At 40.5% G+C, this 25,760-nt stretch overlaps 1 protein-coding gene across 4 annotated transcripts in view; it reads left to right on the forward strand.

The window, feature by feature from the left end:
* Positions 1-22,658, forward strand: part of POPDC3 (popeye domain cAMP effector 3) — a 40,649-nt gene extending 17,991 nt beyond the window's left edge. For 3 of the 4 annotated variants that reach the window (XM_089530670.1, XM_089530672.1, XM_089530673.1), the window contains 3 exons: positions 8,704-9,465; positions 14,473-14,581; positions 21,761-22,658. In XM_089530670.1, the coding sequence (XP_089386796.1) occupies positions 8,948-9,465; positions 14,473-14,581; positions 21,761-22,036 (903 nt within the window). In that variant the 5' untranslated portion in view covers positions 8,704-8,947 and the 3' untranslated portion in view covers positions 22,037-22,658. Of the gene's footprint in view, positions 1-3,570; positions 3,676-8,703; positions 9,466-14,472; positions 14,582-21,760 lie in introns of all 4 variants that reach the window. The other variant, XM_089530671.1, reaches the window with a different exon arrangement.
* Positions 22,659-25,760: the final 3,102 nt, after the last annotated feature.

Here is a 25,760-nt window from a genome sequence, read left to right on the forward strand (position 1 = left end):
CTGGAAAATGAGCTCCATTGATTCCCTGTGGAACACGGTGCTTGGAAGAGGGTTGGCTTTTCTTTTTTTTTTAACACAGAAAATGCTGACATGAAAACTTCTGGGATCTTTTAAATGGCACAGTCCCACTGACAAATGGTAATTTTTACTTCTTTGGTGTATTTCTTTGCCTGTGCCTGTGCCTTCACCCGGTGAATTTCATAGGGGTTTTTTAGGCAAAGAATACTTGGTGATTTTGCGAATTCCTTCCTCTGAAATATACTGAGACATAACAGGCTAGCAGATAATTATTCTATATTTTTTGCAAAATAGGAAGGGACTCAGTTACTCAACAACATTTGAAAGGAAGATGAATACTCACTACAGTGGAAATTCTTCATTTATAACCCACTGTAGTGACTTGAGTCACCATTTTGGTTGGTTACTTTGCAGAACCTTTACCTGACTAATTTTACTTTCCTATTTTTAATTTAATTTTTATAATATTTCCATAAACAAATATCTACCTACATTCTATTATATACTATTACATTTTAACACATTATTTTATATACCTCTCTGTGCCCCCCTTCCCCGGAGCCATTTCCATCCTTATATTCCATCCAAAATTTCAATTCGTCTTCTGAAGGTAATCTTCCATCTTTTTTTCTCAGTACTTTCTCAACAAATTCTTTCCAAATCCCCTCAAAGTCATTTCTTTTCCATAGTCCTTTTTTTACTTTCAGTTTACATGTCAATTTATCATTAATAGCTGATCTCCATACCTCTTTGTACCAATCCTCCACTTCTACATCTATTTTTGTTTTCCAACACCTTGCTATTATTAATCTCGCTGCTGTGAGCAAACTTGTTACCAAATCTTTTTCTACTTTTTTCCATTTCTCTGAATGATATAACAATAACAAAACTATACTTGGTCTTCTATCTATTTTTATATTCATAACATTTTCTATTCTAATAGTACTTTCCCCCCAAAATTTTGTACATATTTACATTGCCACCAATATGCATATATGACCCTACTTCTTGACAGCTTCTCCAACATTTTTTTGAATTATTCTTATTAATATTATGTAATCTCACTGGAGTCAGGTACCATTTCCAAATCAACTTATAATAATTTTCACTAATTTTACTTTCCCAGACATAAACGTGTTAGTCTGGAATATCACTATGAATTTGCCATGCATCTGAGAAAGTAGACCAGGTCTATGAAAGCTGAAATGTTACTTTCTCTTCAACATGTTCCATTGTATCTATTTTTTCATGTGGTAAAACAGTACCATATAGAATATAAAAACACAAGAACCAGTATATCAGAATAGCTCTGCTGCTGCTCCTTCAGTTTATTTCAGTGCAAGGCAACCACAGCTTAACAAATCTCATAATACCAGAAAAATTCCTGACTGCCAGTAGTTGAAAACTGGCTGCCTTTGCCTTTAGAAATATAATTGAAGGAAACTATGCCAATAAACCATATCCCCCAGCAGTTAGATACCAGGAATAATTCCTAGGGGTGACCGGGGGTTGGGGGGCTAAAGAGAGAGCCAGCCCAAACCAGTTTGCTTTGCTCCCAGTTCTTCTCGTCCTAAATCTGGGTGGGTTTTACAGAGCTAACACCAGCTTTGGAAAAGAATATGCCATTGCTACTCTGTCTGCCGAGCCCAGTCTGGGCCAAGAGACTTTCCCACTACACAGAAAGAGCCAGAAGGGACCAGGAGTGACTGTGCCTATTGTTCCCTCAGTCTCATGTACAGTTTGGAGTGAAATTTCTAAAAAGTAGCTCTAGTTACCACCTCAAGAGGAAACTCATTATCATTAACTGGGTTCTAGATGTTATGCTACCATTACCTTATTCATTGTTATTACATACCTTTCCTTTTTGTGAGTTGTACAGGATATGCACATTCTGTTCCATTCTAGGTTTGAAAATGAGGGACATGCTCAACTCATAGGGGTTATTCAGATGGTGAAAATAATCCTGGTAGAATGTGGGTTGAATCGTTGTTATTGACATGCATTTCAAGTGCACCTAAGTAAGTTGGGGGGATACCAAAAACCCCACTTAACCTGGGATAACTGATCCCGGGGGTTTCCTAAAAGATTTACATTGTCAGTTATGTAAATAACTGATACGAATAGACCTGGGATATACCAAGATAAAACTGTATGCCTTGAACGTGTTTTGAATACATCTGTATCTTCGACTCAATTTTTATTCAAGTGCTGATACATGTGAGCAACAGAACTCACAGAGATTCACATAGATGTAGTTCCGGGAAAGAAAAATAGCAAAACCGGAATGCATCAGTGAAATTATTCAGACAGTCATGCTAAAAGAAAACCAACACCTGAATAACCCCACAGTGAGAGCCAGTGTAGTGTAGTGGTTTGAGTATTGGACTAGGACTCAAAAAGACTAGAGACTCCCCCCTCCCTATGGAAACCCACTGGGTGACCTTGGGTAAGTAATACTCTCTTAGGCTAAGAAGAAGGCAATAACAAACCTTTGAATAAATGTTGCCAAGAAAAACTTTGGATAGGGTCACCGTAAGGTTAAGTCAAGTGGAAGGCACATAACAACAGCAGAATTTAGACTAGTATTATGCCCTTTCTTCAACAGCTGCACAGTCCAGGAAGTGTGGGAGGCAGCTGTCAACAACTTCCTGGAGTGCTTAAAGTAGAAATAGGAACTAACTAGTTAAAATAAATAAGGTTATCAATTGAATTGGACATTTTCTAACATAAAGTGGCAAATTAAATTTATATTTTGAACTAAAGTAATTGACTTAGGTTGGAATTTTAGCATTAACTTAATTCCAGAATGTGCTCATGAAGTTATTAATACATCAAAAGGATTAATAGCTTCTACAATTCCCAGGTATGTGGGGGTTTTTTACGCAAAGTAAAATTTTCTTGGATTTTTTGCCCACATTACTTCTTGCTTTTTGTTTTAGTGCCTCAGGACTGGGGAATAATAATGTTTGTATCACAAAAACTAAAACACTTATTTTAGTTCATTATCAGAGTATAAGAATTAGTTACTTCCAAACTAAAAGATCTTAAGCCAGCAAGCAGTAGGGGCACCTTGGAAGGGGCTATTCTTTGTAGCAACCAGTCCTTGTATGTTCTACACAAGAAACAATATAAAAGGTCCTAATCTGTCCCAAAAAACTGAGTTTTGAAATGCCAGACCTAATATCCACACTAGAATCAGTGAGGTAAGGGGGGAGCGTAGATTTTAAGGGAGGGACAAAGGGAAAGCAAGGGAGGGGTTTGGTGGGTTGGATGAGAAATAGTTTTTTGGGGGGGAGAAAATCATGCAGCTATTTCCTGCTCATAAAGATAGTGATGGGAAACCGAAGTAGTATCTTCCAGTTTCATTCTGGTGAGGCTTTTAGTACATGCATTTAACTTAAATTTAAATAGCAATTTAAGATGAACTTAACTGCCCCCTAGCAATGTAAATGGAATTGAATTAGACTGTTTATCTTATTAATTATCAAGTCAATGCATTAATTTTCAAATCTTGGCCTGGCGCACACTGTTAACTGAGTATATGCATTCCAGAACGTGTGGACAGCTGCCTTCCAAACTTCCTGAACTGTGGCTGTGGAGAAGGAAGAAACAAAGCCTAACAGTGCCCTGAGTAACGCAGGGCCCTTACATCTGTGTGTATGTACCTTCAAGTTGCCTTTTGATTTATGGTGACCCCATGAATTTCACAGAGTATTCTTAGGCAACAAATGCTCAGAAGTGGCTTTGCCAGTTCCTTCCTCTAAAATATAGCCTACAGCACTTGGTATTCATTGGTTGCCTCCCATCCAAGTACTAACCAGGGCTGACCCTACTTAGTTTCCAAGATCAGATGGGATCTAAGGCAGCCCTGAATCTTGATCTTTTGTCACCCAGATGCTTTAATTAGCCAAGGCAGGTTTAGTTAGCCAATAGTAAAACATTTGTACTCTCCGAAGCTGCGTGGGAAGCCAGGTTCTTTCCCTTGTGAACTTCAACTGAAAGCCGTTTTCTCATTGTTGTTGTTGCTGTGTGCCTTCCAGGTCATTTCTGACTTATAGTGACCCTAAGGCAAAACTGTCATGCAGTTTTCTTGGCAAGATTTGTTCAGAGGAGGATTGCCCTCGCCTTACCCTGAGGCTGAGAGCATATGATTTGCCCAAGGTTACCCAGAAGGTTTCATGGCCAATCTGGGAATTGAATCCTGATCTCCAGAGTCAACACTCAAATCACTATGCCATGCTTAAAAGGGTCTTTATTGTTGACTGTGAGAGCCCAAAGTGGAAATGATGTAGGTGACAAACGAGGCTCACATGGAGCTTGAGCTCCCTCAGTATGACATCACTTTCTCAAAGACCCTGGCTAATTACTAGCAGGAGGATTTCTTGATAGGTGTGACCCCAACAAGTCAGCTGTGGTGGGTCAGAGCAATTTGCGATCTCATTTCGTGCCAGCCTACAGCTGTGTATCTCACAGGACTATTCCAATTATTGGCAATTTTCATCCTTGTTACTGCAGGATCAAAAGTGCCACTGCTTGTTCTATACTACTGTTTTGATTGTTGGAAATAAAGACAGTAGCACTGTTGTTCTTCCAAAGAAATCAGAGTGGCTTAGAAACAGTTCTGAAGTACCATTAAGGCAGATTACAGGGTCAGAATCATTTTAGCTTTAGCAGAATAGATTTCTATTTCTTTGAACCAGTTTTTCAGCCTTATTGTACAAGAACTTCAGTACACACTTTCATGTGTCTTTTTTAACAGGTGCTCTGGTTTAGAAATGCCATCATTTATTGAATTTATTTCTCTTTCTCTTTCTCTCTCGGCAGTGTACAAATAGCTAAATTTAATAAAAGCTTTAAAGTTTTTGCACCCAGTTTAGAGCCAAGGTTAATCTAACTCCCAAAGACAACTGTAAAACTTATCCTGCTTTAGTGCTGAAAAATCTTTTTTTTAAAAGCGCTTGTTGTATTTAAGTGCCCATTTGTTAGATAACATCAAAATTGTGGCTTTACAATGAAAGAAAAACACACACAGTATTTTGGAAGAAGAATTACACACTATTGCTAGAAGGTAAGCAATAGTAAAACTACTTGTAGGAACAATTGTGTACATCATCTGCAGTTTTTAAGTCTGCGACTGACAATATTTCATTTCATCCTGGGCTTAAACAATGTTTTGTTCTCAGTGGAGATTATCAGATGGGAAAAGAACATCCTTGTCCTGTCCTTCCTGTTTGTTTGCAGGAAGGACTTTCATATGACGTCACACTGATTCTTTCATTGTACCGTCATTAAAGTGGAATTGTTCTGGCATTTTGTATTAATGGGAGTTTGCGTTAATGCAATTTCACTTCAATGACAGGGTAATGACAGGATCAGCTTTATGTTATAAAAGACTTTTGCGCCATCACAATCACAGACAGGATAAGGATGGGAGAGCAATTACGACCCTGTCCCATCCCCATCTGATAATCTCCAGTGTTATGCAGCATCAGAAGTGCAGGTACACAATTATTAAAATAAATAAACAATAATAAAAAAAATTCCTTCAGAGTGTTTACTAGCAGCATATTTATTACCTGGTTAGTAATTACAGTCATGATAGGCTGATGCCCAGGCACATTGCCCAAGTGTACCTGGAGTTATGTTTCTAGGGCCTTAGTCTGCTGTAGAAAAAGAGTGATGCATAAGAATGCTTTGCTATTGTATTCAGCACTGAGCTGTGCAAAGTCCTTTTCTTGGTACACATCTGTCTACTGTATTTCAGGATGTTACTCAGACTATTTTAATTGTGTCAGAAAAAATCACTGACCCACCTAATGGATCACTGTTAAATAGAAGTCAAATCTACAAACACATCTAGATTATTCAAAGACATAGCCAAATTAGTTTGGATCTGTATGCAAAGAGATATTGTAACACCTTTAAGACTAGTTCAGTGAAATTTTTTTGTAGTTGAGCCTACTTCATCAGTTTACTCGCATTTCTGTTACTATTCACACACACACATCTGCACATTCATGGGCATAAATGTCTTTCTGTAAGCACTTCACTCCATGCATCTGTCTGCACGGGCCAAATAAAATGGCCTTCCTGCATCCTCTTGGTAGGGAAACCAGATGATGCATGGCCCAAATGCCAGTTCTGGTGTGAACAGACCAGACAATGACCTGCCTGTTCAGCATCCGAACAGAGGTATACCTCTCATAACATGCATTAAAATACACTCCTGTTTACTCCCCATTCTGACACTAAGCTGCCCAGCACCACTGCAATTTCTGCCAGTCACTTGCTCTGAGGTCAGAATGAGGTGCCCAGCCATATACTTGTTACTGGGTACTTCATTCTGAGCTCAGAGTGAAGTGACCCACAGTTGCAGTGCGCATGCCAGAACAGAGGGTCTTTGTAACAGGTGAGTGTTGGGGCAGCTCTGGGACCAGGATACTTAGGTCTGTCCCTGGCCAGTGCAGACGGGGCCTCAGTCTATGCAGGGACGTAGCTAGGATTTTAGGAAGGGGGGGGGGTCCAGACTAAGTGCCACCATTATAATGGGGCTTGGGTGCAGCAGCGCAGCAGCACACACCATTCATTTTTCTAACGGAAGGGGGGGTCCGGATCCCAAGAACCCCCCCCCCCTTGGCTACATCCCTGGTCTATGAAAGCTTAGGCTACAAACCTCTTTCAGTTGATCTCAAAAGTGATACAATATGTTTTTGCATACACCTGGACAATGTATCTGATTTGGAGATACACACAGAGAGAGAGAGAGAAAGAGAGAGAGATCTATTCAGCAGAACAAAAATATAACTAGAGCTTAATTGGAATTACAGCATTGGAATTCAAAGAGAGACCTTGGGTCTATCCAAGGGATTAGATGGGCTGGCTCTTTCTTTCTCTTTCTCTTTAAAGTGGGCATCCTCACCTATTACCATACTCTGCAACTGTCCCAATTTGGCAGGGACAGTCCTAATTAATTATCCCGCTTTTTCAGATGCTTATAAAATGCTCCAATTTCTCTTTCCTCCCTCTTTGTCCTCAGTCTATTTCAGTTGCTGCAAACTGAGTTCAAAATGCAGGTGTAGTTTTCATTCAATTAACAGAGCAGTGGAGAAAGGCAAGGAGAATAGGCTCAAGCAGATGCAAAGTGTGAAGACTTTACTGTGTTCATGTATAGCTTTGGCCATATTGATCATACTCTGATGTTGCTTGGCCACATATGTCCCAGTTTTCATCTGTGAAATGTTGGGCTTCATACCATAAACTACTTTTGAAGGTCTCAGCTGCCAAAACTAGGTGGAATTTCGCAAATGGCAAGACAAGGCAGGAGGAAATCAAGTTGTGCCCACGGAACATGTGGGGGGTCTCAGCAGAACTGATTTCCCCTCCCTCCCTCAGCTTTGCATATGGCTTGTTGAGGAACCCATTAGCCTATATGGGCAATGGTGTGGATTTCATGGGAAGCTAAGGACACAAAATATGAGAATAAGTTTCTACTAAGATGGCTTTGGATGTAGCCCCAAATCTCCTTGGACCTAAGAGACTAGAATAGTTGTTTTGGATCCTTCAGTGGCATCCCACACACTGAATTGAATGAAGGAGATACCCTATCTCAAAATCATGGAAGGAGTAAACTACCTGCTCAGTCCTTGGGAAAGTTTCCTATTCAACATGATGTGCCTTGTAATTGTGCTCAGGAATGAATTCTAGAAATATTAGTAGTAACAATATTACTAATGTCATTTTTATTTTTTTTAAAAAATAACCTATTTTTCTGAAGTCTAGTGTTTCTGTTCCTTGGAAATATATACTTTAAGTCAGGAGCAGGGAAAGTCAGATTGCAAACCCACATGTGGCTCCCAAGGCTATCTTGGGAGCATCCCCCAAAATTGTTTTGAATTTTTTTTAAAAAAAAATGCTGGCCAAAAGTTCTCACCAACAATCCCTAAGGGGCACAGGAACAATTTTGCCACATCTCCTCCTGCAGTTATTTCAGACCCAGGAGATGACTTTGATCCAAAACACACTGCAGAAATAATCCAGTTTGAGACGCTTTAACTGCCCTCGCTCTGTGCTAGGGAATCTTAGGAATTGTGGTTTATTGTGGCACCAGACCACTCTGACAGAAATGGCTAAATGTCTTATAAAACTACAGTTCCCAGGATTCCCTAGCACTGAGCCAGGGCAATTAAAGCGAACTCAAACTGGATGATTTCTGCAGTATGTTTTAGACCTTTCTTCCCCCTAAACCAGTGGTCCCCAAACTGTGCTGTTTGAGGGATTTTTGACTTCAGCTCCCAGAATCCCAGACTATTGGCCAACGTGGCTGACTTCTGGGAGCTGAAGTCCAAAATCTTTTAAAGTTCACAGTTTGGGGACTGCTGCCCTAAACAGACCCAACAATTAACCTTCCCCTCACTTTGGTTGAAAAGAGACTTCATAAAGTGGCCCAGCCCCCCTCAACCAACATGGCAGAATTGGCCTCCCTCCCCCAGCCCCCTAAGGGTATTACAAGCATTTGGGTACAAAAGAATTGGATTTTTTGTTTTTAAGTTGGAGGAAGGTATGATTGCTTAGGGCACAGTGTGGCCCCTTAACTTCTTACAATTGCCCACCCCTGAGAATTATATAAATAGCTGTGTAAATACTCCTTTTTGTTCTCATACATTCCCTCTTTTTTATTCCTCCTAGAGAGATCAGTACTGTTATGGATCCAAGCAAAATGTATAGTTGAAAGAAGAGACCTGGAAAAGTATCAACTTCTGAGAAGACCAATTTTTTTAATCAACGAATATTATATCACTGCAGCTTTTCAACCCAGAAAATGCATGACACTATGGTAGTGAGCTAACAGTGAAAGCAACATTTGGAAAATGATAGAACCCTTTTCTGACTGAACCATATTTATACAAGAAAGGTTTTGGAGATCACAGAGATGGATGATCAATCTAGTATTGCAGTAACAGGAGACAACACAAGCATTTGGGACAGTTTGATATTTGCACATCCGATCTGTGTAAACTGGAAGTCAGAAACAGAAGGATCCATCTATCACCTAGCAAGCATTTTGTTTGTTATTGGCTATATGGGCGGAAGTGGGTTTTTTGGCCTGCTCTATGTTTACTTTTTACTTGGACTGGGATTTCTCTGCTCATCCGTCTGGTCCTGGCTGGATGTCTGTGCAGCTGATATTTTCTTTTGGAATTTCATCCTGTTTGTGATATGCTCCATACAGTTTATTTATGTAACCTATCAAGTCCGAAGTGTGGCCTTTGACAAGGAATTCCAGGAGCTTTACAGTGCTCTGTTCCAACCTCTGGGAATATCACTGACTGTTTTTAGGAAAATTGTTGTGTGCTGTGATGAAGAAGTTATTACACTGGAGAAAGAGCACTGTTATGCCATGCAAGGCAAAACACCAGTTGATAAACTCTCTTTGCTTCTTTCAGGAAGGTTTGTATCACTCTGTCTTCCCACTTCTAAATTTAAAACCAGAAAAATACGTAAGAATACCAAACCTGTTCCTTTCTTCCTACATTGTTTCCTCCTGTTTAAGTAAGTGTAGGTTCAAAATTTTTACCCATTAAACCTGAATGCAAAGAAATTTCTAGTACTAAAGATTTAGTAGCTTCAGAAAAAAGAGGCTATTCTAATTTTTGCTTAAATTCTACACATTTATGCAAAAAGAACGAACTCTGATATTTGTTACAAGGTATTTGTTATCTTCCTAAAAGCAGCAGTTTGTTTCTTTCCCCTTTTACTTTTTTCGCAATAAATATGCATCTTAGTGAATTTGTAGTAGTAGAAAATGTGCAGGGGACTGGAAGCAACTTGGGTAGAGGGTTCTAGACCTTAGAATTAGACTGTGTTTGGCATTTCTCTTTTTCTTTATGTATAATGTAAAATGTTGAGACATCTACATAACCCGCATGATTCTGAATATAGAATGTGGTTTGTTTTGTGCCCAAGATATTCAGCATTTCCAGTCCTCACCCCCATTTATTCTTTGAAAGAAATCAGTGTGTTTCTTAAGAAGCTTGCATATATATATGATCCCCATTTTTATTAAGAAACTGACACCCTTAAATTGCTCAATTACAAAATGCCCCCTTCACACCTTTTTCATTTACTTCATCCTTTCAGCATTTTACCTGACCTTGTGTTTAAACCAGAAACTGAGATTTAGACCAATCTCTTGTTTGTGCATTATACCAGGGTAAACACAACAGCAAGTGTTTACTTGCAAGTGTTTACTCTAACTTTCTTCACCACTACTGTACAATCTTGGGTAAAGTGCTACTACCAGTGTAGCACACCTGAAGGACTCTGGCCATTGTGACTTGCTGTATTAGTAGAATAGAATAGAAATTTTATTTTTACCCCATCTCCTGCAGGATTGAGGCAGTATCTCGTGCTGTAGTGTCTGCTGTCTGTAAGCTTAACACACACATGCTTCCATGGGAAGGACAAGCAGAATTTAGGACAGCCTTCCCAACCTGGCATCCTCCATATACATCAGCCAGCACGTTAGTTCCCTCACCATCTGAGGAAGATAGGAGTTACAGTATGCGGGATATGTTCCCAGACTTACCACATATACTCAACTATAAGTCGACCTCATGTATCAGTCAAGGGCAGATTTTGGGGACAAAATTGTGGATTTTGCCATGGCCCATGGATAAGTTAACGGTAAAACTTGGAGGCTCTTTTAGTGTGTGTGTGTGTGTGTGTGTGTGTATACATGCAACAAGAGGGACTCTAATTGAGGCCTTTTGCTTCAGTGTTTCAAGCCTTTTTTAGCCTTCATTAGAGAGGGACTCTGTTTGTTTAACAGCAGTCACCCAAGACTCTTTCTGCTCAGCTCAAGAGAGAAAGAAACTGCTCTCCTCACTGCATGTAAAGATCTGAAAGTGCTGCATATTACCATACTGACAAATAAGTCAACCTGGAATTTTGGTGTAAATTTTTGGGCATAATTTTTTTTTTTTTTTACTTACAGACAAGTATATACAGTAGCATGGAAACACAAAACCACAGATAATAGTGAAGCCTATAGAAATGAATGTCCTTTGGAGGAAGACATATTTCTAGGCATTTCTAGGTCCTCCAGTGCAACTCTGTGGTCAACTACAGCTGGATGGCCATCTGTCGGGGATGCTTTGTTTTGGATTTTCTGCATGGCAGGGGGTTGGACTGGATGGCCCTTGTGGTCTCTTCCAACTCTACAATTCTATGATTCTATGAACTTCTACCAGAGGGATACAATAGAATCCTGCTCGAGAACCTTGAAAATACATAGAGGTGAAACTGCTGGTTTCAGTCTCATGGATACAGAAGTCATACTGTATAACGAAACATATAAAAGATTCCCAGTTATGGATGGCTGTAGTACAAGAGTGTGTCAGTTTGTATAAACAGATTGGTGTCCTTTAATACCTTGGTTTTGAGAAATCTCAATGATTTTTTTTTTAAGTTGAGTGTAGTGGCCATGTGGGAAGAAGACATAGCCCCCAATTTTTTTTCTAGTTCAAAGTAAGCCTCATTTGTGTTAGCAAATAATGAACATGGCACAAACACATTATACCCTATGTATGTGAGAAACTAGGGATTTAGTGTTGGTACATGGTTTTCCATTTGACTCTACCAAGGCCTACAAAGTTCAAGAAACTCCCTAAAAGAGTGGTCAACTAGATGCTGCTAGAAGCTCATGAAGACATCATTTCTCCTATGTTTCTATCTAGGATGTGGTAAGGCAAGTCTACCATTTATATGTATATGAACATTCAGCATACTACCATATAACTTTGACTCTAGTATGCTGTCTTCTGGTATCAAATTCCACAGATCATCCATGAAATACTTAACGTATTCAAAATTTTATGGGAAAACCTTTTGACCAAGGCCTCGAGTACATATCATAAGGCTGGACTGCCTTTATAGAGACCTTTCTTTCACTCTTTCTGGTCCATCTGGCTGTTGCTGCTTGCATGAATCAAACTTATCTTGAAGTTCCTGAGATAGTCTCATAAACCAGTACTGTATTCTGTACCTTATATACAGTCTCATAAACCAGTACTGTATTCTGTACCGTATGTACAGAAATGGACATCCTGAGAACCACAGAGAAGATTCAGGAACTATTAAGAAAACATAGACTGAAATTAATGTTTCTGGCTGAAATCCTACATTGCCTAGTTATGAATCTTGGCCTGCCCCTCAAACCTACCTTAACAGCCAGCAGCTACTCTGAGCAACAGAAATCTGATCTACTGCCTTTTCTAGCACAAGAGGCTAAGGTTTCAAACTCCCTCCTGCCAGTTAATGAGACTGCAGGGCTCAACAGACAGGCAGCCTGCAGACACCCCTTTTTGCCCCAGATCATTGCTGCAGCGACCAGATGCCACGGCTCCCTCTCAGGAGCAAAAAGAAGCTTCCAAAAGCAGCTTCTTGGAAGGGACACCATTATGGTGCTCATGCACCATCATGACGCCCCTTGCAAGGAGCGTCATTTGGGCGTTCTGATACCCATGCATCATCATGGCATGCCCCATGTAAATGGGGACACGGCAACATGGCGCACGGGCACTGATAGTAGGGCTCGGTGTGTGTGGATGCCCAGCTCTACTTTCAGGCCCGGGCTGGTGCAAAGCACCCATCTGTACCAGCCCTGTGACATTCAGAAGCAGAATCCCTTTGGAAGACCTTGTTGCAACCTGGCTTACTGCTATGAATGGGCTGCAAACATCATGCTGCACCCTGATCAGCAGAACATGTGTATTGCTCAGTGCAGCTGCTGGCTGATAAAGTTGGCCGGGGGGGGGGGGGGGTTACAGTGGTGAGAATAGTACTATGATTGTGAATATGTAGTGTTAGTGAATATGGTGCAGTAATTAATCTATAACTCTAAGTTACAAATATGGATCAGTAACCGCAACACCGGATGTCAGTCAGTGTCTTTTACTCATGTAAATAACTGGTTTTATATCAGGACTAGGAATCATGCAACCACCAGCACAAGTCCTATTGGTCCTAGCCAGCACAATTAGTGATGGATTAGGGAAGCTGAAATCCTATTAGAGGAGCACAAGTTACCAAGATCTGTTCTTTATAATATGGCAGTCTTAGTGTGCAGGACTGAAAGAGATATCAATACAAATATGCCAGAGTCTTACGCTTTACAAGAGAAGGCGTTCTCTCAGTCCCACCATAGTCACAGGTGGGAGAGAGCCTTCTCAGTGGTTTCCCCCACCCTCTGGAATTCCTTTCCACAGGAGACTAGGCTGGTCTTCTCTCTGCTCCTGAAATTAATGTTTCTGGCAAAGACCTTTTTGTTCAAGCAGTTTGTAATAAGTATCTGCTTGCAGGGAATCTGTAAATATGCATAATTTTGTATGCTTTTTCATGATTTTATACGCTATATAATATATTGTTTTAATGTGTTTTTAATTGTGTGTAAAATGTTATTGTTTTGGTTTCAGCAAATTCTTTTTGTGTGCCATCTTGGGTCCCACTCCTGGAGAAAGGTGGCATAAAAACAAATGAATAAATAGCATCCCTTATCTCTGCAGTTGTTACAATGATTAGATATAAAGTCAGAAACCTTGTAAACCAGTGTATCTTAAGCTATCTGATGTGGGGGACCAACAATTTTTTTTATTTCCAGTGTGGCAGAACTGACACCCATGTTTGAGCCCATTGGCTACAACTGTTCTGTTTTTCCTGGAAATGCAAACAAAAAATAATAATGATAGGTTCATCTGTAACTAACCCCCCCTCCCAAATAAAATAAAATAAAATAAAATTGAATTGAATGTGATAGCAAAATAAATGGAAACGGTGTCTATGGACAGTGCAAAAAACCAATGTTAATGACTGCCAAAATACAGAATTTACAATAACAAAGCAAAGGTTTATGGAGCAGTGACAAAAATGTCAACATGTACAGCACACCACTCCAAGACATAATGTAAAAAGGTTAGTCAATATGAGAAAGAATCTTTAGTAACTGGCAAACAATGTTAAATATGTAGCAATTCCTGGCCACTTCACAGGTACTTAAGTAGTTGTTTCATGACAGATCTTCAGTAGAATGTTTTCAAATGTTTAGTCTGCCATTTACAATGGTGCATGAGTTTCCCCAAAGTAACATATCCAAGTGAGGTAGTGTTTTTAAAAAAGCAGCAGTTCTGAAAACTCACAAATCAGTAGCCAATAGCCTGTGGACTTTGAATAGCACCACTTCATATCTGCTCTTATTGACATCCTGCAAAATGCCTAGTATGTGACCAGCGTCAATGATAAGCTCTCCGGGTTGAGATAACATCACCGTGTGGAAAATAAGCATTCTCCAGGTCAGGCCATTGTGGGATTTTTCTTTTAATAGAAACTGATACCCTAGCCTTAGTATGGCTTTCCTTCTATTTCAACATTGTTTTAACTGAAACTGCTCTTTTTTATTAGGATCAGAGTGACAGTAGATGGAGAATTTCTGCATTATATTTTCCCACTTCAGTTTCTGGATTCACCTGAGTGGGATTCACTGAGACCCACAGAAGAAGGCATTTTTCAGGTAAGGGGATTTTACAAAACTCTGGAATAATTAACAGTTTTTCTCTCCAGAATTTCAGGTATAGAGGCCAAACTACATGCTATGCATTTAAATTTTACTCTTTTTAACCCTTAATGTCTCTTTTAAATTCTACAAATATCCTACAAATAGAAAGATTTTTTTAAAATAACTTTTCCTCTTCTTCTTTGTCTCTTACTATTTGCATATGTGGATTTAAGGAGGCAAAACAACGGAGTAATCCTATATTAGAGTTGCCAGGTTGGATATAGGAGAGGGCTCTTATAACTTTAAGCATAAACCAATTAAGAAGGATTATGTACCATAACACTCTTTGAGGTCAGGTGAAGGTACCTGTCTTCCCTTCCCTTTCACCCCTGAACTGGGGAGGTGAGAGCTGTGTTGGCAGGGAATGGCTGTGGCTGAAAGTCTGAGGATTTGAAACCTGGTCTCCTGGAATCCTAGTTAAAAGAACCCATCCAGTATCCAACCTGGCAACTGGTATTCAAGACCTGTTTGGGTCATGGCTGGAGGAAAGGTTGCTGGATTCCCTGGTAGCAGATTTCAGTCTCTCCCTTGCTCCCTGAAAGAGGCTTAGGCAAACAACCATGTAGAAGATAGAGTGGAGAAAGGTTGGGGCCACAACATGGAGGTTTGAAATGCCAGCCATGTTCACCTTGGTGAACACCTTGGTGAGATGGTGGCTTTGGATAGCTAGTTGATTCTTGATGTGGTCTTCAGTGCAGCATTTCAACTCTGAACCTTGGGGCAGCATGGTGCTTCCAATATAAGGAGGCTATGCCTACTGGGAAAGGGTATCTTAATAATAATAATAGGATTTATTTATATGCTGCCCAATCACTGGGAATCCGGGTGGCTTACAACAGAGGGGATAATAGATGGTTCCCTGCCCTCAGGCTTACAATCTAAAAGACACGACACAAAAGGAAAAGGGAATGGTGGAGGGGGGGAGGGGATCAGGTCCAGCATTCTTCTCTTCCTCAGAGGCCTGGACCAAGGCAGATGGACCGGAGGGAGGGCTTCTTCAGGCTAGCTCGGATGGAGCTGGGCCAGCCTATTCTCTCCCTCACAGGCCGGAAGATGACAGTTAAGGAGGGAGGAGCCTCTTTCTTCAGGCTAGCCCTGATGGAGCTGGGCCAGCCTACTCTTTACTTTAATTTAGATGCCTGCTGCCCTACCTGCCTATGCAGCCTGTACTCATTATTGTTGTTGCCCAGTACCCACCCATCAGCTTCAGTGCAATATTTCAATTTTGATCATTACAGTAGATTGGAGTGGGAATCATGTGACCTTGCAAATGTTGTTGAACTACACCTTCCAGCATTGCTTGCCATTGGCTGTGTTGACTAGGAATGCTGGGAGTTACAGTCCAATCACATATAGAGGGCCACACAGTTCCCACCCCTATGTAGAACAGTGCATCTGAACATTGGGGCTTTTAGGGGCAACAGCACTATGCTTCCAAAATTAAGGGGCTATGCTGTGCCAGCCTAGAAATCCTTTTAAATCATAGTGGGAATGAGCCTTTAGACTAATTTCACTGCCTGGTGTTCTGCTCTGCTCATCCTCTTACCCAGCCTGCTTATTTAGCTCTGCCAAACACCACTGCCTCCCTGTTGCCATTCCAGTACCCATGATACTGATTTGCACTGAAATAATTCAGCTCTATTACATTTGGTCTTTCCTGGTCTCATCAATATTTTAGCAGTATTTCAACTCTGACCCTTAAGAGATGTTCTCTGGGCTTTTAGAAGCAAGCAAGAGGACAGTGGCCACATGGAAAGGGGCTATCTGATTTAATTGCCTGCTCCTCCTTTCTGCCTCTTATTTTACCACCTGTCCCCACTAAACACTGCTATTGGCCTGCCTACCTACTATTTCACAGTCATTCAGTACAATAGTTCCATCCCCTCCCAACTCATGCTATTTATTTGGCTCTTCTGTGGGGCAGTTGTTTTGCAGGATAGTTTAAGGATGCTCGAAGGAAGGAGTGGAGAAAGTATGTCCTCCTCCCATATTGTTGTTGTTGCTGCTGCAGCAGCTTCTGTTTCTGTTCTGTGACATCAAATCAACTCTGACATAGGGTAACCCAATTATATGGCTTTCTTGGCAAGATTTAGTCAGATATTGTTTTCCATTGCCTTGAGAGAGTGTGATGTGCCCAAAATCACAGTTTCCATGGGGGATTTGAACCCTTCTAGTCCTAGTCCAGCACTGAAACCACTACACCACACTGGCTTTTCAGCCATTTGCTGTGGTCTCTGAAGCTGTGCTCCCCACACTTAAAAAAATTAGTCTAGTTTTCTTACTGAAAACAACTCCCCTGGAGAATTCCTGCAAATGTGGCTGTCCAGGAAGCCCCTCCCAAAAGAGACTCTTGGGACCTTATCACACGTAGGTCCTATGTGCTTCCATGCCAAAAATGGTTAAAGTGGTGGCATCCCAGAAAAGCAATCCCATTTGCTATTGGTTATCACACACAGAGCACAAGGGGTTAAAAGCACATTAAAGTGGGCCCAATGCAAATTTGGCTATCAAAAGGAGACAAACAAATCCTCATTGCCTGCTTAGAAATACCTTCTCTGAGCATGCTCCAAAGTGCCATTTCCACAAGTGTGCACGCGTGCTCCAAGGAAGGGAGGGGATTCTGGGGGGAGGGGGAATCCTCTTTGCCACAGAAGCCCAAAAAGGTGTTTCAGAGAAAGGCAGAATGAAGCTGCCCTTTGCAAACTCCTAAAACCACACACAAAGACACACACAAGAGAGAAAGAGAAAGAAGGAGGCTGGGTCCATAAGCCTGCCTGATTCTATGCCTTCCTTTTCCAAGGCACATCCTCCATTTTTCCCTCCTGTCCAGGAGGACTTCCAAAGCATCCTCCCTCTGCCTTCTCCCAGCAGCTGTGCCCTTAATTACAGGAGGAAAGACAGCCAGGGAGCCTAAAGAGGGGAGTGTGTGTGTGTATCCCTTTAAGGGACAAGAGCATTCTCCTTCTTTGGCACAGCAAGGCACCCTGGGAAATGAAGTCATCTGAGGCTTGCTTTCCACACGGCTAGCATTACATGAAGAGAGTCAATTCGCAAACAAAATGGAAACGCAAATCCGGTAGTTGTGCAAATTTACATATTTCCTAATTGACCTCACATTCACTATAGATTCTCTTCTGATTGCCTGCAGTGTCATGTGAAAAGCAGATGCGAATTTGTCCCTAAACCCTGGATGGGCCTACATTGGCCCCACTTTAATCTTCCAATTTTGCCCTGTGTAATATCGTCTTTGGTTTGTTTTTGTTTTTTGCTTTTAATGAACCAAAACAGAACTGAAGCAACATCTCTTCCATTGCAGCAGTGTGTGCTCCTGCAGCCGCTGAAGAAAAGCGTTGTGAAGACAAATTCTATTCCCTTGCTGTAAGGGCTTAAGAAAGATGCTTCTAATACTACAGGGACTGTGCTAGAACCAGATCAGCTTGACTTGGCAAGGCTGAGCATTCAACTGAGTCTAAATGGTTTGGCAGAAATGTTGCATTGGTTACAATCACTGAGTTTTATTGTCATACTTACCTCTACCAATGCAATACCCCCTCAGTTTACCTCTTAAACCAGGCAGAGTCTCAACTGAAGGGTTTCCAAGGTACTGCATACCAAGACATTGGGAAATGACACCAAATTAGGAGGGGTAACCAATACACCAGAGGATAGGATCAGAATTCAAAGTGACTTTAACAGTTTAGAAAGCTGGGCCAAAACTAACAAAGTGAATTTCAACAGTGAGAAATGTACTACACTCGGGCAGTAAAAATGAAAACCATAGATATAGGATGGGGGACACCTGGCTTAACAGCAGTGCATGTTAAAGGGACCACAAATTGAACATGAGTCAGCAGTGTTATGCAGTAGTTAGAAAAGCCTGTGCAATTCTAGGCTACATAAATAGGTGTATAGTGTCTAAATCAAGGGAAATGGTAGCATTCTATTCTGCTTTGCTCAGGCCTCAACTGGAATACTGTGTCCGGTTCTGGGCACCACAATTCAAGAAGGATGTTGACAAACTGGAGGTGTCCAGAGGAGGGCAACAAAAATGGTGAAAGGTCTGGAAACGATGCACTATGAGTGGCTTAGGAGCTGGGTATGTTTAGCCTGGACAAGATAAGGTTAAAGGGTGACATGATAGCCATATTTAAATATTTAAAGGGATGTCATATTGAGGGTAGCACAAGCTTGTTTTTTGCTGCTTCAGAGGCTAGGACACATATCAGTGGATTCAAACTACAGGAAAAGAGATTCCAACTAAACATTAGGAGGAACCTCTTGATGGTAAGAGCTGTTCAACATGGAGATATACTCAGGGTGTGGTGGAGTCCCCTTCTTTGAAGGTTTTTAAGCAAAAGCTGCATGTCCATCCATTGGGAATGCTTTTATTTTTTTTATTCCTGCATGGTGGGGTATTGGACTGTATGGCTCCTGTGATCTTTTCCAGTTCTATGATTCTGTAATGTTTGCAGTGCTGTCCCAGTTACAGAGCACGTTGAGAGAAACAGCAAGAGGAGGACCCTGGGGTCTCTCTAGCTGCCCATCTCAGCACACTCCAGAAACAGGAGATCATGCTTGATCAGGTCAAGATGGGTCAGTAAACATGAATCACAAAGCTTACAAGATCACAAGTCTGGTTTATGATGTTATAAATATTGAACAGGACAGCAATCTATATGTTTGTTTTTAAAGCAAATTATAAGGTGCTTAGCATAAAAGCTCTTGAAGCCATTTGTCTACAGTTTGGCTGGGATGATCTCTCTTAAGGTTATATCCTGTCTTCAAATTTTATGAATGCTTGTAAAAGAAATGACAGTTGGCCCTCTGTTTTCACGGGGGATCCAGTCTGGACACAAACTCCCCCGTGAAAACGGAGACTCACATATATTCAAGCCCCATAGTCTTGAATGGGGTATGTATCTGCGAGCGTGTGCAGGGTGCGTGCCATGGGGGCACACCCCATTAAGAATAATGGAGGCTGCCCCTCCGTGAATAATGAACAGTGTGGATCTCAAGTCTGTGAGAAAGGACAGGCAATTGTATACAACTTTTTTGGATTCCCAAGGCAGGTGAGTAGGTCTAGATTTCAAATCTCATTTCAGAATCAAGTTTGGGGTCAGATCAGACCTAAAGCAATCCAGACACACAATCTAGTTCTAAACCAAATGAGGGAATCTTTGCGTAGTCCTAATGAAATTACTGGTGTCAGCAGGCAATACTCTCAGCCTGAGAGTTGATAGATAGAACATCCTATCTTGCAATGTCAGCAGATGTTGCTTGTCTAGCATTAGGGATCCCTGGAGAGAGGCAGGAAATACAAAGAAGTCAAGCCGTCAATTGTTCACATCTGCAGAAAAGAAAGTGAGTGTGGTCATTCATATTCTGTAATATGGATGTTTTCTTAAATGTCTTTGGATGAGATCTCAGGCTCTATAAGAAATGTTTGAAAACTTCTCCACTTCCATCTTACAAGGCCAATTCCTAATCCATTATAAATGGAAAGTGTTCTATTGATTTGCCATCTGAGGCTTGCTTTCCACATGGCTAGCATTACATGAAGAGAGTCAATTCGCAAACAAAATGGAAACGCAAATCCGGTAGTTGTGCAAATTTACATATTTCCTAATTGACCTCACATTCACTATAGATTCTCTTCTGATTGCCTGCAGTGTCATGTGAAAAGCAGATGTCCTTTACCTCACTACCAGCACATGGAAAGCATCCTTTAAAGTTTAATATAATGCCAAGTTTGAAAGCCAAGGATGAATATCTCCTTGCACTTTATCAGAAAGGAGACTCCAGTCAAGAAATAAGAAGATTAGGAATGGGAAGGTCAGTGCTCCTAAAGAATAAAGATATACAAATGAGCACTAAAGTCAGAATTTTGCAAGCTATTGTATTCCTCATCACCATGTATGGATGTGAGAGCTGGACAGTGAAGGAAGTGGATAAAAAGAAAATCAACTCACTTGAAATGTGGTACTGGAGAAGAGTGCTAAGGAAGTTGTGGACAGCCAAAAAGACAAGCAAATGTATCCTTGAACAGATCAAGCCGGAACTCTACCTGAAAGCCAAGATGATTAAATTGTCATACTTTGGCCACATCATGAGAAAGCACAATCCATTGGAAAAGACAATAATGCTAGGAAAGGTAGAAGGCAGTAGAAAGAGAGGAAGACTCAATCAGGCCACAGGCCTGAATCTGTAAGATGTAAACAGAGCAGCGGAGGACAGGGAGTTGTCTCATCCACAGGGTTGCCATGAGTTGAGGATGGCTTGAGGGTAGCTAACAACAAGTGGTGGGATACAGGGCATACACCTTTAGGTCCTTCCTGGTTTGCACTAGAGGAGTTGCAGTGTAGTCAGGTGCCTTATTCAAATGCCAGATACCCTTGCAAAATAAGCTTTTGACTTCACAAATCAGATAATTTTGTCTCAACCTCCACTCTCAAAATATCTGTGGTTCTGTTAGAATAACCTACCCTTTCTTCTTTGCTATTTGGTGCACTTAGAATTATCTCTCAGAATACCGGTGTGAAACAACCTGTTTAGTTCCTTCAAATCCCTTCCCAAATCCACCATTTCAATGAAGCTTCCTAGTTACCAAGTTACCTAGTAAAGCCTCCTAGTTACCATGATCACATGTCACTTTATCCAAGCAGGTACACCTGCTTCAGCCTACCTCCTTTTCTTCTGTGGTTTCCCCTCTGTTGAGTTTCACTGTAAAATCCTGGCAGTGACCCTCCTCACTTTTCAATTAAAGAAGGTATTTCCATTGAGGTGTGTTGTATTTATATTTGCTTTGTTTTGTTTCAGTATCGTTATAATTTAATGACATTTTAAAAAGTGATAAGGATTGTTTAATTGTAATTTAACTTTTGTCTTGTGCAACAACATCTGGAGAAACCCCTAGAATAAGGCAGGCCACAGTTGGTGATTAAAATTTATAAGTATAAATCTGCAAGGATAAAGGAGGGAATTTCTTGGTTTTTGTGTCTTTGGGAAACATTTTACCAAATAAAGGAAGAAGGGCAGGACAAAGGAAAGGTTTTCTTTATAAATCATGGTTATAAAAATATCAGCATGATTAAAATCTGATTTCTCATCCCCCCCCCCCCCCCATTTCTCTTTCAGGTAACTCTCACAGCAGAAACAGATTGTCGATACGTGGCCTGGAGGAGAAAAAAGTTGTATTTACTCTTTGCTAAACACCGATTCATTTCGCGTCTCTTTTCAATTCTCATTGGGAATGACATTGCTGAAAAGCTTTATGCTTTGAATGACAGAGTGATCCTGGGGAAAGGATTTCGATATGACATCCGTTTACCAAATTTCTATCATGTATCAGTACTAGATACACCTAAAAGACAACCTGAAGTCCAGTTTCAGAACAATTCAAGGCAACATTAACAGACATTATAAACTGCAACGCTTACTACAAAAATAACTGATTATTGTCTTCATCACTCCCAAAATTAAATACTAAAAGACATTATGGTGGCATCATTTAAAAAAGCAAACTGAATATTCTCATAAAGTCAACTTTTAAAATAAAAGCCCATGGATTTGGGTTTGTTTTTTTTTCCTAGCAAAAAACCCCCAGCCGTCTAGTTCGGCTTTCTTTTTTTCAGCATTAAGAACCAGCAGGTTGCACATTTTGCCTGATTATGCATTGTGAATGGTTTTTCTTGACTTCTACTCATCCTATTATTTTGGGGGTGGGTTGGGGACAGTTATGAATCATTATTAGATAAAGCTTTGCCGTAATTGTGGTGCCTTGTGTATTGTGCTTTAAAAAAATGACATTTGCGCAGAGTTCTTCATGTTTATTGAGGCCTTGTCATCATGAATTATGCAAGCAGCTTTATCTCAGAAAAGAGCAGCAAGCAAACCATCTTTAAAAAGTAATCTTGACTCACTTGTTACTTTATAATTAGGATGCATAATTTGGTCTTCTCAACATGCAGTGTTTTACAAAAGCTGACACATGGAACAGGAGGCTGCACAATCTTGTAAAGCTTGGGAGAAGGCTAACAATAATTTCATTCTTGCATACCACCATGAGATGATGACTAGATTTCTCTCAGAGAATAGCAGAGGAGCTATACATGAAAACAAAAGACAATAGTGTAATTACTTCAACTGCAAAGGGTGTATCAATCACTTTAATTGCTGCAACATATGTAGCAGAGCAAAACAGTTCAATCATCCTAGTAGAAAGTAGGGCAATAGTGGATTAATGTCAATGCTATATTAATGCTACCCCTACCCTCTATCCCAGTCATATTTTGGAACTTTTTTTGGAGTGCACAGGGTATTACATTAGGAAGGGAAGATCATCACCTTGCAATATTTATGCGGGAAGCAGTTTCATCAGTGGAGGTGCACTGTTGGATCTTGGCCTAGTATGTTTAGTGGAAACAGAGCATAGGTCTTTAGAAAGGTGATAGTGGAATAATCAAGGCATTATTTCCTATGGGATATACCCTCATTTCTCCAGTCAAATAGGTTTTGAAGCTTTCACTAAAAAAAAAGAAAGAAAGAAACAAGTGAACTGAATCGGTAATAGCAATGATGCATCTGCCATTTTACCTACACACACATACAGCTGTTTCATTACCAGGGCATTGTGCCCCCTTAAGAAGAATTCTCCCTTCCCATAAATTATCCTTCAGTCCCCAAATTTCTAGCATTGCAGTAACTTAAAACTAGAGTTTAGGCATCCAAAGAAAGGGGACAAAGTTACCTACAGAGTGCAAATACAACAAATAGAGTTCTAGATATGAGCGATTTTCAGTGTCTCACTCTCTGCAAGTTTAAAAATTTGGAGACTGAAGGAAAATTTCATTGGTGAACAGAATTTTTATGGAGGGGATGCCCTCATTTTGCCTGCATTTCTAGACTTGGAAAATGGCTGTATCAAACAGAGTATTACAGCAAACCATTGGAACATATCAATTCATCCTCATTAATCTGTTAGAAAGGGATCTTTGGCTTAAATGTTAGTTTTTCTCATGGTTGAAACAGCTTTGAGAGGAAAAAATCATGATTCCCATTTGATTTAGGAGCTAAAATATTGATTTCTTGCAGGGCTTAAATCCAGCATCACTCCTGTTGATCTTGAGATTACTGTAATTTACATTAGATGATACCACCTAAATGCTGGATGTTACAGACTTTAAGGTTAGCTGTAGCCCACTTACATGGCTACCATGTTAGGTAGGGCTGCTTTGAATAAATGGTGATATTTGGGTGCCTTGAATAGCTTACCTTAGAGGTCATACTCTGTGCATCATCATAGACAGAAAGAGCCATCTACTTTGGTTCGTATTGCTAAGACACTGTTTTAGCTGCCTTGAGTCCCTGTAGTGGGAGGAAGGCAAGATATAAATTAAATAAAATAATTATCTTCATACTGTTTTAAAAACTTCAAGAAAGCAGTGACTTATATTTGGAGAGTTATCCCAATATAACAAGTGATATCACATTAATTATTGATGAAGATATCCATTTGGTCCTCACTCAGTTTTATGGCTGTGTCTGTTGTCCAGAATTCTACAGTGATACACTACTAGAAGTGGTTTGGAAGCACTCGGTGGAATTTGGAGAGCATCCAAAGGCTTGGGAGTCTAACAAACTGCATTGCCATGAATAGCAACTCTCCCCCCGCCACCAAATCACAAATAGCTCCTCTCAGTTTCAAAACCAGTTTGTCAACACGAGCGACTGAGCCATTGATGAGCAACTCAAATCCAAAAATGCCTTGCACATGCTGAGCTGTTTGATTTGTTCTTTGCAATCTGTCTGAGATTTATTTATTTTTATTTATTTTATTAATTAGTTAAATTTGCTTCCTGTCTTTTCTCCACTGAGCTCAAGGTGGGAACACATGGCTATCTTATCTACCTACTTTTCCTTTGAGGTAGGTCAGTCTGAGGGACAGTGACAGACTGACGGTCACCAAGTGAGTTCCATGGCTCAGCTGGGACTCAAGTTTTAAATGCTGGAAACATGACATGCTGGCTCTTTTAAAAAAAAATTAACACCTACAATTTTACCTACATACATATCAAAAACAAAGGAAAACTACAAGAACTCAAAGATATAACCATGTTAGTCTGTAGAATCAGCACATGGAGAGATCTTGTAGCCCCTTTGAGATTCAGGGGCTGTACATACAGCCCTGAAGGGGCGGCATTCAGCACCCCTTCTTCAGCCAGGTCAGGGGCACAGTAACCTCACACCATGGCTCCAATCTGGCCTCTGGAGAACACAAAAAGGAGCTGCAAACAGCATGGCTGTATGGCACCCCTTCAGTGCTGCATCATTTGGACACAGTGATGGAGGTGCGTCATGATGCTGCATACCATCTGGAGTGGTGCGTGGCGTCAAGGTGCCCTGGGGAGTTGTGGAGTTGGGCGTGCTTCTCAAAGCACCGCGGCCTGACTCTGCCCCCAGGCCAGCCTTTTAGGCCAGTCTGGATAGCCCCTAACTGAAAGAAAGAATTGGCAACATGAGCTTTTGTAGACTTCAGTCTACTTCCTCATCTTCTTAGGAAGTAGACTGAAGTTTACAAAAGATCATGCTGCCAATTTCTTTCAGTTAGTCTCAAAGGTGCTACTACAAGAATTGTGAACCTGCTTATATGATCAAGGTAATGTGGCTGGCACATATCTCAATACAGTTATTGCTCCATCTTGAAGCCACTTATCTTAAAGGGAGAAAAGGACTGTAAGTATTCCCAAGTGTCTGATATGCAAAAAAGAATTAATATTCTAATTGGTTTTTATTATGAAACAACCTGTCAAGAAAAAAAATACTATTCTACTGTGTTCTTATTGTTTGTGTTATATTGAAATGTATGTGAGAGAAAGAAACTGATATTGAAGTGAGATGGAAAGGTTTGAGATTCATTCTTTCTGGGAAGAGAGTATATGGAAAAATGCTTACTGCTTGGAAAAATATTAGGGGAAGGAAAGGAATGATCTTATTGTATGAGAGAAATGTCATCATTTCTGTAAACATGCTAAGAAGCCAGAGATGATTTGATGCATTGTTTTCAAGGGTGGTTAAACTAAGAAGAATCCAGTTGAAGTGAAACAATACATGTATTGATATGCCTAGCACCTGGGTA

The sequence above is a fragment of the Sceloporus occidentalis genome, unplaced genomic scaffold (genome assembly GCF_023333645.1).
Source record: "Sceloporus occidentalis isolate IW3139 unplaced genomic scaffold, rSceOcc1.0.p SCAF_6, whole genome shotgun sequence".
NCBI classification, from domain to species: Eukaryota; Metazoa; Chordata; class Lepidosauria; order Squamata; family Phrynosomatidae; genus Sceloporus; species Sceloporus occidentalis.